Source organism: Chlorocebus sabaeus, chromosome 20, assembly GCF_047675955.1.
Source record: "Chlorocebus sabaeus isolate Y175 chromosome 20, mChlSab1.0.hap1, whole genome shotgun sequence".
Lineage (NCBI taxonomy): Eukaryota > Metazoa > Chordata > Mammalia > Primates > Cercopithecidae > Chlorocebus > Chlorocebus sabaeus.
Window position 1 is genome coordinate 19,515,869 of NC_132923.1, and position 12,813 is coordinate 19,528,681.

Genomic DNA, 12,813 nt, shown 5'->3' on the forward strand with positions numbered 1-12,813 from the left:
TGCTTCACAGCCACGCGGGGTTATTTGCTTAATGCCTGTCTCCCTTAGATGCTAAGCCTCAGGAGGACAGGATAGTTTTTCAGTTTTGCTTGCTTTTGTATTTCCAGTGCCCACCAGTGCCTGGCATATAGAAAGTGTGCAATATACATTTCTGAATTACTGTATGAATAAGCAAGAAAATAGTCTCATCCTTCCTTAGGTAGTCTCTACCTATTAATACATTTGGATTTAGCTATGGAATCTGGGAAAAAAGAACTCAAGATAGTAAAAACATTGTGTAGCTGCCTGTCTGTCTCCCCTCTTCCCTCCCTGGGGGTTAGGCTGGGTTTTGCTTTTTTTTTTTTTTTCTGCTTTTCCATATCTATCTACATCCCCTAACTACTGACTTCTGTGGTACTTTGTACTATAAATGACCTTGGTTTCATTTTTAGTTATGAAAACATTTTAGTCTAGGTCGTATGCCTAGGAATTCTGAATTTCTATTATAATTCTCTTTGTGCCTACGGATGTGCTTTTAAATTTTTCCTGCCCTTTTCCTAAGGCTAAATGCTATATAACAAACAGCAGTACAATATCCCACTTTGGAAACCTAATTCTTTCAAGGTATTATAGTCGATAGTGAAATTTCACACAACCAGAGGCCACACTGAGCACTGGTGTCTCCATGCTTATCCTATTAGTGCAGGAGAATCTGGCTTCACCTTTGAGCCCTCCTAAAAGCCATTTCATTGAGCAAAAGACAATCAGAGCAAAGAAACAACTCAGTGTTCATGAATTGCCATGCTAAATCACTCACAGGATTGCTAGAGAAATAAGTCACCTCCTATAAAGAGAATTTTTTTTTTTTTTTTTTTTTTTTTTTTTTGGGAGACAGAGCCTACCTCTGTGGCCCAGGCTGGAGTGCAGTGGTGTGATCTCAGCTCACTGCAGCCTCTGCCTCCTGGGTTCAAGTGATTCTCCTGCCTCAGCCTCCCAAGTAGCTGCGAATACAGGTGCCCAACATCACGCCTGGCTAACTTTTGTATTTTTAGTAGAGATGGTTTTGCCATGTTGGCCAGGCTGGTCTCAAACTCCTGGCCTCAAGTGATCTGTCTACCTTGGCCTCCCAAATGCTGGGATTACAGCTGTGAGCCACTGCAGTGGGCCTGCAATGGGAGTCACTGACGAGGTTGTTGAAGGACCCAGGACTCTGCCCAGCTGTGGCATGCACCATACTCCTATTTGATCAACATGGCTAAGGCAAAGTCAAACTACAAACCTTCCATGAAGTCAGTTCTGTCGAGTAAGAAATACCTTGTAAATCCGGTGCTCAGGAATGTTGCACTTTGGTGACAGACGTTCACCATTTGGCTCTCAGCTGCACCCATGCTGCTGCTGGTTCTCATATTCCCAGACCTTGTCCCACAGCAATAACACTAGCACTTGTGTGGCCCTCCATGGTTTTCAAAGCATTTATTACCTCATATCATCCATGACCAAATCAGGTGCAACAGGCAGATGTAAAAAGCAAATCCAGCAGCAGTCGTGTGACATAAAGGAAGGCGGTTGACACAGGCAGGACTCAGTGCAGCACTTCAGTTAGATCACTATGTTGTGGGATGCTGTCCATCGCTAGAAGGTACAGTGACCCACCCTGTCATACCTAGACTTTAAGAAACTGATTTACACTAAAATGAATATGAGCCTGAGGTAGGATATATTAATACCAGAATGCCACTTCTGTTAATTCATGAGACATTTCCATCCCAGCACTAGGATTTAAGAATGCATGTTTGGTATATTCCATTCCATTAAGGCAGTGGTTCCATTTTTTTCTGCATCCACATCAAATCAATAGCATCTTACAGGCTATGAGAACACCTACCCAAGACATAACTAGGTTGCTTTGCTTGCGTACAATAACAAGGGAAATGAGAGAAGCTGTTTTAAAATACCAGGAGGCATCTACCTTGCAGCAGACTACTTGTCAATGGCCTCAATATCTGAAGATTGTAGGTTACAATCCCTGCATCCCTCTCCAAACTAAAAGCCAGAATGCTTGAGCCTGAAAGAATTCCTCTCCCCTAAACAGTGCTTGACTGGAGACTGACAATGTTCGTCCAACACCTTCTAGTTGACATTACTGATCTATCTGGTCAAACATGTTATAGTATATATATTTGCTATGATATTCCCAGCAGAGCATGAGATACATGATAATCCACACATTTTACAGATGAAAGGATTGAGATGTCCAAGGAATCTGCAACTTGCCTAATTTCAGTTAGCAAATGGCAGAGCCAGGTTTGTACATTCTTGCTGGCCTGGGAGCCACTGCTTCTCAAGTGACTCAATCTTTACCTTGGTGTGTCGATCTTATAGCAAAACTTCAAAAAGGCAATATTACTTCCTTTGCTTCTTATCAGAAACCTTGTTGCTGCTAAGTTCTGAAAACTGCCCACCTTACAAATGAGGAAATCACAATGTAGAGAAAGTGAGGATTGATTGATTGACTGACTGATTTTGAGATGGAGTCTCACTCTGTCGCCAGGCTGGAATGCAGTGGCGCGATCTCAGCTCACTGCAACCTCCGCCTCCCGGGTTCAAGCGATTCTCCTGCCTCATCCTCCCCAGTAGCTGGAACTACAGGCACATGCTACCACGCCCAGCTAATTTTTGTATTTTTAGTAGAGATAGGGTTTCATCATGTTGGCCAGGATGGTCTTGATCTCTTGACCTCATGATCCACCTGCCTCAGCCTCCCAAAGTGCTGGGATGACAGGCATGAGCCACTGCATTTGGCCAATTTTTTTCAACGTTACACACCCAGCTAAGATGAGCCTAGAACTGGAGTCAAGTCTCAGTTCTAGACTATAATTCTTCCAACCAGGCCATTGTCTTTACCTCTGTAAGCCTTTAGAGCTTGTCTTTATATAAAACCTCTGCTTGAACAGGCTCCGAATGCCTCAGTCCACACTGTGACTGGGTTAACAGGCTCTTGTTTCCCAACTCAAGGGAGAGAAATATTTCTATGTAAGAAGAACTGTGATTCTTTCTAGCAGAAATTAGCAGAGTAAGTGTTTTTGGAATAATTGCTAATGAGAAGAAGGAAATCTGAATAGTTTCCTGAAGTATAAAATCTCAAGTGTTTGTATTAGGGTACAAACTGCTACATAAACAACACAAAAATCTCAGTAGCTTAAAAAAAAAGATTCCTTGATCATGTCATAGTCCAGTGGAGGTGAGCTGGTGCAAGGGGGGAAGTGCACATGGGGAAGCCATCCAGGACTGAGGCTTTACTAGTCTAATAGAAGGGCTGATGGCCAAAAACTAGGCTAAGAACTGCTGAGCTAGTGGCTTCACCTTCCCTAGGGCCTTGTAATCTTCCATCAGTTCCTTTGCATCCCATAGGCTAAGGAGGGAAGAAACAGCATGAATGATCTTTTGAAAAGTGGTAGAGGGCAGCCTAGAAGTGACTTACATCACTTCTCTCCACAGTCCATTGATACGGACCCCATCAAACTGCAGCCAAGATGGAAATACAGTCTCTCTGGGTGCCCAGGAGGAAAAGGAAATGGGTTTGATGAACACATAGCCTTATTTCTGCTACACTGTCAAACACATTATTTATTAGATTATATCAATACTACTGTTAGTATTATTAGTATTGGATTGTACCAATAGTATTACTAGTATTGGATTGGATTAGTATCGGACTGGATTAGTATTTATTAGATTATACCAAATACTAAATGAAACAATGATACTAAATGCTACAAATACTGTAAATTTGTAAAAATACAAATACTATTAAAAATGACACAAATATTATACAAATACTACATGTAATAGAAATGATATAACAGAAATACTAAATGATACAATGAACCAAATGATAGTAAACGATATGGTGATAACCAATATTAAATGACTGAGTGATACACAACACTAAATGATACAGTGATGCAAACACTAAATGATACACTGACACTAAACAATACAATGATACAGATACTCAACATCTGTTCATGTACAAAGCATCTCCTTGACCTTCAGTCTGAGAGGAAGAACTGCCTGCACTGAGAGAACTGCAGAGATGGCTGGTTGCAGGGTGGCTGCAGGGATCAACTCTTTGCTCCACCCACAAAAAGATGGTTACAGGAGCAACATCATTGGCAAGAAGAGATGAAGAGATAGGATGGAGCCTGTGTTAGAGAAGGTAGTAACAGTGGTTCTCCCATCATCAGCTAAGAAGAGATAGGCAACACAGAAGTTTTTGAGCTTTTTTTTCTTTTTTTTTGAGACAGGGTCTCACTATATTACCCAGGCTGGGATACAGTGGTACAATCACAGCTCACTGCAGCCTCAACCTCCTGGGCTCAAGAAATCCTCCTGCCTCAGCCTCCCAAGTAGCTAGGACTACAGGTGTGCTCTACCACGCCTAGCTCATTTATTTATTCTTCATAGAGATGGGGTCTTACTGTGTTGCCCAGGCTAGTGTTGAACTACTGGCTTCAAGCCATCCTCCTGCCTCGGCCTCCCAAAGTGTTGGGATTACAGGCATGAGCCATCACACCTGGCCCGCTTTTTGAACTTTACCGAAGCTTATGTACAATTCTGCCAGAGTTGTTTTCCAAAATCATCCAACTCTAAAATATTTTCTTTTATCTAAAACAATCAAATGGTTTCCATACCACTCATTAAATAAATTGACGTATTAACATAATTGGTTAACTAATTGGCTAACATAACCCCTCCTCAATTCTGGGGAAAAGATTATGCCTCATTTTGAGGAAGGTGAAAGGCTTAATGGTGAAATTGAAATGCAGAGAACAGAGTTCAAGGCTCATGATCAGGTTGTTATTCCCAGATCCTAATACAAACCAGCAATGATGCTATTCTGAGCCCTTATCCACGGGAGGTTAGATGCCAAAAAGGACTCTGAGGTCAGCCAAGGTGAGCTTGGTGACAGATTCTCCAGATCCTGATAGAACTTGTTTGGCCAAATCTTTCTTTTTTTCTTGGAGCTGTAAGATCTTTTCTTCTACTGTTCCCTCACAAACAAATCTAAAAAACAAAAACAAAAAAAAATAAGCAAACTATCAAAAACCCAAAGCAGCACATCTAATAATACATTCAAACTTTTATTATGCTTCAGTTTTTAATGAGATTTCTTCCTTTAAGTCTTCTTAGGTCCAGTTAAGAACCCTGTTTGAGGGATCCAAACAACCTTGACTAGATATATGTCCCTTTGAAAGGATGTGACTCACATTGACATTCTAACAATTTCTGAAGCTAAGGTAATTGAAAAAACTCAGAATAAGCAAAAGATATCCCAATCCAAAAAAGTATAGAGATCCAGCTTTCACCTGAAAAGTTCTACCTTGGTAAGTCCATAAGGCCTCAAAGGTTATCAAATTTCTGCTAGTTTAAGTAGAGTATCTATTTTTTAGTGAATTCACACTAAAAACAGGGTTTTCAAACCAAGTAAATGGCACTGTTGTCATTCATTCACTCATTCAAAAGTATTGATTAAGCACTCACTACACTATGCTAGGTGTGGGGATGGAGAGATGAATACGGTCTTTCTCTGAAGCAGGACACAAGTGAGACAAACATGAAAATAAACAACAATAATAATATGACCTGGTAAGTGCTATAATGGAAGTATGTGCCGTGTGCAAAAGGAAGAAAAGGAAATGTGTCCAGAGTACTTGGAAGGCTCCATTAAAGAGTTAACTCTTAATATGAGACTTGTATGATGGGCAAGGGTTTGCCAGAGAGAGCAGTGAGGAGAGCACCCCAGGGAATGGGAACATGTGCAAAACCACAGCTGAGTTTCAAAGCATGGTGTATTGGAGGAAGTTCACATTCACCATGTTGTCCACAATGGCAAAGGCTCAAGAGGCTGGCAGGGCCAGATCACGGGTGGTGGTGTATGTCATGCTAAGACATTTTGATTTAATCCTATAGGAGGTGAGAGCTACCGAAGAATATGAGAAGTGGATGACACAATCAGACTGATTAGTTAGGAAGAGCCCTTTGGTGGTGATGCAGAGGACAGAATTCAGCGGAGTGGGAAGGGGGGACCTGGCAGTGGGCATGGGAAGGAAGAAATGGTTATCAGAAACATTTAGAAAATACAACTAAAGGACTTGGTACATGAAAAAGCGAGAAAGGTAGGAGTCTAGTTTCTGGCTAGAGATAATTAGATAAAGAGTGATACTATTCACAAAGACAGTGACTACAGAAGAATAGCAGATTTGAGGTAATAGGAAGAGAAAATCAATTTCGATTTGTAACATGTGAATACCTGAAACATGTTATACTTGCTACATAGTGGGTGCTCAAAAGGTATGTTTTATGGGCTGAATGCTCAAATGAACAATGAATAAAAGAAAGAATAACAGGTGAGTATGTGGACGCTCGGATTCAGATATTTAGCAGGGACTGCGATAGTCAGATCTGAAGTTTAGGAGACCTTGGAACTAAAGATACGGATTTTGGACTTACTGGAGTGCATGGAATTTGTAAAGGAAGGAATGTACAGAATGAGCAGAGAAGAGAGCATAGGAAGACTGTCATAATCACTATATTTGGCAAAGTCTGGAAGTCATTGGTGCCCCTTAACAAGAGCAATTTCAGTGCAGCAACAGGAGTAAAAACCAGTTTGCAAAGGTTGAGGAATGAATGGGAAGTCATCAAGTAAAAATAGGCAGTGATTCCTAATTCTTCAGGAAACCTGGTCATGAAAAGGAAGATGAAAAACAGGGCCATTGTGAGAGGGGACTGGCAGCATTAAGGCAGGTTTCGTTGTTTTTAAAGACAAGGGGGTCCAAAATAGAGGACATTTTGCAAAATAACTGGCTCATGCTCATCAAAATGTCAATGTCATAAAACATAAAGACTGGGGTACTGTTCCAGATCAAAGGAGACAAACTTATGACAACTGCATGCTACCAGAATCTGGGATTCTTTTTTACTGTGAAGGACACCACTGGGACAAGTGAGATTGAAAAGATCTGTAGATCAGATAATAGTGTTTTGTTAACTTTAATAACCTGCTTTTGATCATTTGATTGGGGTTATGTAAGAGAATTCCCTTAATTTTAAGAAATGTACACTTAAGTACTTAGGGACAAAGAAGCATCAGGTCTACGACTTGTTCTCAAGTGGTCCAGAAAAGTGTTTCTACCCACATGCACACATAATATATGGGAACTTTTTGGTACTATTCTTGTACCTTTTCTGTGTGTCTGAAATTATGTCAAAATAAAAGTTAAAAAGAAAAATAAAAGAGAGGAGCGTCCTTTCATGGACTGCCCTCACCATATACACAAACTTGCTCTTCTTTTGCAGTGACCAACTTCAAGCTTACCCCAAACTGCTCGTTTTTCCCCTGACTGTGGTGTTTGCCTGAGGGTATGCCTCAGGAGCATCATTAGTCAAGTCATCACCAAATACTTTAAATTCTATGAAGACACTACCTAACAAAGAAAGACTTTCACAAAGTACCAGTTGAGAAGGGTCCTGGGTCCTGGGGACCATTACTTACCTGTGTATGACAACATCTTTCTGCTGCCCTACTCGGTAAATTCGGTCACAAGCTTGATCCTCAAGTGACGGATTCCTGTTAGAAGACAGGTAAAGCTCAAAGGAACCGACATACTAGATCAGAAGTGGCAAACTATGGACCATGGGCCAAATCCAGTCCATAGCTTGTTTTTGTAGCTAAAAATTACTGTTACATTTTTAAATGGATTTAAGAAAAGAAAGCAAAGCAAAACAAAACACACACATCATGTGACAGAGACCTATGTGGCCTGAAAAGCCTCAAAGAAAAAAAATCTGTCGACCCTTGTCCTAGGTTATACTGGCCTAAGACAAGGTGGTGCCAGATACCTTCTTGGCTAGTTTCTAGTGAGAAACTAGGGTCAGAGTGTTCATAATAGCTCTTATCGCTATCATCAGTTGACAACTCATAAGTAACAGAGATGAAACCAAAACTCAGGTCTGGTCTCTAGGTAGCTAGATGTCCTTGGGCTTCAGATTGCTCAGCCCTCCAGGCTTCAGATTGCTACTTGGAAACTGAAGGGCTAGCTAATGATCTTGAATAGCTACCTTTTTCAACTTTGATATTCTGTGATTCAATGAAGGAGACTTAATTTGTTTCCTTCTTTATTGATTCCCATTGTAACTCCAAATTAGTTTCTCAGCTTACCTCTTTAAAATCTTGGATAACATTTCTCTATCACCTCTTTAAAATCTTGGATAACATTTCTCTATCTCAGAAAAAAAAAAAAAAAAAAAAAGCATGAGTCCTAGTATGCTTTCTTCACTCACGTGTATAGAGGAGTCCCAAGTAAGAACTAAACCCATTCTCCCGGAAGATGATAACAGGTTGACCTATTTGTACCAATCTGGGCTGTCTGGAGAACTAGACCAATGACTATCCCCAGCAACAGTGCCTGTTGCAGCAGTCCTTGATTGGAATAACCAAAAAACCAGAAACTGGTACTAATTATGAGATTTTCTGTTAGCAACACACTAACTCATTCATTTTGTAGCCACAAAAGATGTGGTTGTACTCCTGGTATTAATACTACATACATGAATCCAAGGGTGAGGTATTAAGTATATCTCTAACATAATTAGAAAATCCCTATTCCTTTTCTTTTTGGAGTAATGCTGCTTCCTCTTTTCGAAGGTTGAAATTTCCTTGAACCCCAACAAGTATGTCTGGAATACAGTATTCTGGAGAAGAGGTAAAAATGAGCAACGTTAACTATTAGCCATGAGGAAAAGCTATGCTCCTAGTTTCCATGGAAACAGATGTTAGATTAACAATAACATGAATGAACTATTTTGAGTAGTCATTTGAAGGCTTGCTAGCTCAGGAATTCAGGGGATTCAACTAGCCCTCTACCCTGCTTAGATCTGTATCTATAGACAGATCCAAAGCGAGGCATCTCCGCAATACAAACACAGCAATCAACATAGGAAGTCAGTTCCTGCTGCCCCTGTAGCCCACTGGCCTCCTTGCTGTGGTGTGACAACTCAGGACAAATCCGGAATCATTACCAGTGCATGTCCAAAAGAAAGAGATGGTTTCCTCCAGTCAGGTTTAGACCAACACCTCCGGCCAAGAGAGAGATTAGCATTACCTTCAAAAGGAAACACAACAGTAACTTTGTTAAACAGACTTGGTCTCGTAACACATCTTGGTCTCAGGTTTAAGTCCACGATCAATACAGAGAAGCACTGTGTTCCTATCAAATTTCCTTCTGCTGTTATAAATTTTTTTAAACATTATAAGGCTATCTCCCATGTCTCACTTTTAAGAAAATTTCTCACATCACATTTTGTGTGTGTGTGAGTCAACTTCAAAAAATTAACTGAGTGCCTGCGAAAATATATAAATACTGTAATTTAGAACCCTGGGGATGGTCAGCTCAATAAACTTTCAATTAACCAGATTATGTTCATTTCATCAGTCCCTACCCCTCCATTGCTACAATAATTCTCCTGCCTATCATTCTACTAATGCTTTCCAAATCCTTATTATCTATAATTAGATGCCTGTGTTCTTTCATTTCCTTCCATATTTCCTCATCCCCAAACCCCACCTATCCTTCAAAACTTGCCTCCTCTACAAAAATTCCCCTCATCCTAACCAGCTCTGCTCTTAATCTCCTTTTAGTCTTCCTATTTTATTCTCTTTTTTTTTTTTGAGATGGAGTCTCACTCTGTCGCCCAGGCTGGAGTGCAGTGGCCAGATCTCAGCTCACTGCAAGCTCCGCCTCCCAGGTTCACGCCATTCTCCTGCCTCAGCCTCCTGAGTAGCTGGGACCACAGGCGCCTGCCACCTCACCTGGCTAGTTTTTTGTATTTTTTGGTAGAGACGGGGTTTCACCGTGTTAGCCAGGATGGTCTCGATCTCCTGACCTTGTGATCCGCCCATCTTGGCCTCCCAAAGTGCTGGGATTAGAGGCTTGAGCCACCACGCCCAGCCTATTTTATTCTTTTTAGAATATTTGTGCTCTTTAAAATACCCCAATACATGTCTAATAAATTCTAAACACTTGGAGGAATCAAGGCTGTAAATATTTTCAAGTTGTCATATTAGAATTCTCTTTGTATGGCTGGGCACAGTGGCTTATGCCTGTAATCCCAGCACTTTGGGAGGCCAAGCCAGGTGGATCACCTGAGGTCAGGAGTTCAAGACCAGCCTGGTCAACATGGTGAAACCTCGTCTCTACTAAAAACACAAAAATTAGCCAGGCGTGGTGGCAGGAGCCTGTAATCCCAGCTACTTGAGAGGCTGAGGCAGGAGAATCACTTGAACCCGGGAGGTGGAGGTTGCGGTGAGCTGAGATAGCACTACTGTAGTCCAGCCTGGGCAACAAGAGCGAAACTCCATCTCAAAAAACCAAAAACAAAAATGAAACAAACAAAAAGAATTCTCTTATGTAACTCAGAACAGTTAATTACGCAGCTCTGATGTGACTAGCTTGTACCTGAGGGCCTCTGGAGTGGTTAAATGCCTCTACCAAGTCCATTCTCTGCTTGGGGTTGACAGAGCCATCAATGGTGGCATAAGTCAGTCCATGCTTCTTCAGGTGCAATGCTACAACTTTCAGCATGTTGGTCCACTGAGAGACGATGACACTGGAAAGAAGAATAAAATAAAAAATACCCTAACATAGATTACGCAGACTCATCTGCAGGGCTTTAATGCCCCCCATCATTCTCAAGATTGGTTATCAAATGTTGACAAGGAAAGGGCTTTTGCTGCCTAAGAGAGAAGGCATACATTTAGGTCATGTCTGAAGATTATAATGCTTCCAGTTATTTCTAGATCATTTCTACAATTTATTTAGTGCTAAATGAAGTCAGAAAAAAGTGGCAGCTAGACTAAAGTGATGACTCCAGCCTTCTTTTATTTGGGGGCCTAGTGCTCATCCAGAAATCTGTGGTCCTGCACAAAATGGACACTGACAACCCTTCCTGTGCCAGCCAGAACAACAGGCTGCTAAGGCTCCTCCCTGCCCCCACGCTGTCTTAATTAGAGTTCTACATTTTTATATTGAATTATTTCACATATACAAATGCAGGTGTATAGCACATATGTCAGGTATAGCAAATGACAAAATGAAACTCCTTGTATCCAAGTACCCAGCTTAGGAACATTATCAGCACTGCTGGAGCCTGCTCACTCCCTTGCTTTTCTTTATATGTTTTTCTACTTTTAAACTCTTCTTCAGATGCTTCGCTTACCCTGATCCTGTAGGGATGTCCTTTTCAATTTGCACCACAAATATTTTAATTAGAAATCACAGGGAATGTGTGCTATAACCTCAGTGCTTTCTGCTGAGCATGACTCACAGTCCTTGATTTATAACTCTCGGCAATATCAAATTTTCTCACATAATTATGACCAATACTTGGATAATGAGAAAACGCAGTTACCTCTTTTGGGACGCTGAATTTCTTTGAATTGCCTCCAATTCTGCCAACAGAGATGAAATCTGGGAAAAGGTTACATCAACATTGTATGTTTAAGCAATTCACTTTTCTCCATCTCCTCTCACCTGCCGTGCGAAGCAGGCTCCTAGATGGCGTCTGTGCTCCGGCCTCACCTGTCTCTATTCCACCCTCCTCTCTGTAGCCGGAAACCTCTTTCTAAAATGTGAGTCGGTCACTTCACCCCTCTGGCTAAAGCCCTTCCATAGCTTCTCACTGAGGATAAAGGCCAAGCTCCTCAAGGCAGCTTGTCAGATCTTTGCTGCTCCAGCCTCTGCTTCTCTGGGTTCGTTTCTCACTATGCCCTCCGCAAACGACACAACAATCCCACCAAAATTCTTCCCATAAATCACACTTTGGCTATCTCATCCATTCTGTTCCCTCTGCCTAGAACACCCTTTTGTGTCAGCTTAATGTCACTTCTTCTTGGAGGTCCTCCCAACCCCCAAAGTATGGGTTCGATGCCTACTGCCCATGTACTGTCGTAGCACCTTTTGTTTCTATTATCACAGTCCTTGTCATACTATATATTAGTTGCTTATTATCTCTTGCTTCCAGGACTTGAGACACTCCAAGGAGGCAAATATTAGGAAAGTACCTTCTCTGTTTCGGCCGTGTGTGAGGGGCTGTGAGTACACACATGGCCAAAACAGAGAAGGTACTCTCTTAATGCTTGCTGAAGAAGAAAGTGAAAGAGTTTTACCCACTTTACAGCCTGTACCAAATGTTGTTGAAAAGGACCTCTCCAGACGGAGGAACGATTGTTAAAGCTTCTGAACAGGCTCCCTGGATATTCCCCAAGAACCCTTAGGGTGCATTTGAGTCCACAGGGGAGCTGGCAGTAAGAACGCATGGGGCATGACTTTGGAGTGCAGCTGGATTAATTCTTCCCAGCTGCTCATGTGAAAAACCTTTCAAAAGCCTCTAAGGGCCCCAGAGTTCACCCCCAGAATGCTGCAGAAGGAAGAAAACTGGACTGTACATCAATCAGGAGATACATATACAGAAGTTCTTCCTCTGTCCTCGTATGGCTGAACCTCTTTGGGACTCAGATTCCTTATCAGTGAAAAGAAGGACTTAGGCCAGATAAATTCTGAGGTGCCCTGAGCTCCCACATTCGAGGATGTCGTTCCAGTGGTCACCACATGGGGCTGCTTTCCAATCTTAACATTCTGGTGCCGAGGCAGGAAGTGAGTCACAAAACTGTACAATTCAAATCAGCAGACAGAAAAGCAGGTACATCTGTTATTTAGTTAACAATAGAACAGAGACACTGATGTGCCTGGTGTCTTGGCAACTTGAGACTGCGGA

The 12,813-nt window shown here is 41.6% G+C and overlaps 1 protein-coding gene across 2 annotated transcripts in view; it reads right to left on the reverse strand.

The window, feature by feature from the left end:
* Positions 1-1,437: 1,437 nt before the first annotated feature.
* The window catches only part of TTF2 (transcription termination factor 2), a 46,887-nt gene continuing 35,511 nt past the window's right edge, over positions 1,438-12,813 (reverse strand). For both annotated transcript variants that reach the window (XM_037998043.2, XM_007977423.3), the window contains exons 19-23: positions 11,449-11,507; positions 10,497-10,647; positions 9,061-9,143; positions 7,535-7,609; positions 1,438-5,046 (exon numbers count right to left, since the gene is read on the reverse strand). In XM_037998043.2, the coding sequence (XP_037853971.2) occupies positions 4,902-5,046; positions 7,535-7,609; positions 9,061-9,143; positions 10,497-10,647; positions 11,449-11,507 (513 nt within the window). In that variant the 3' untranslated portion in view covers positions 1,438-4,901. The remainder of the gene's footprint in view (positions 5,047-7,534; positions 7,610-9,060; positions 9,144-10,496; positions 10,648-11,448; positions 11,508-12,813) is intronic.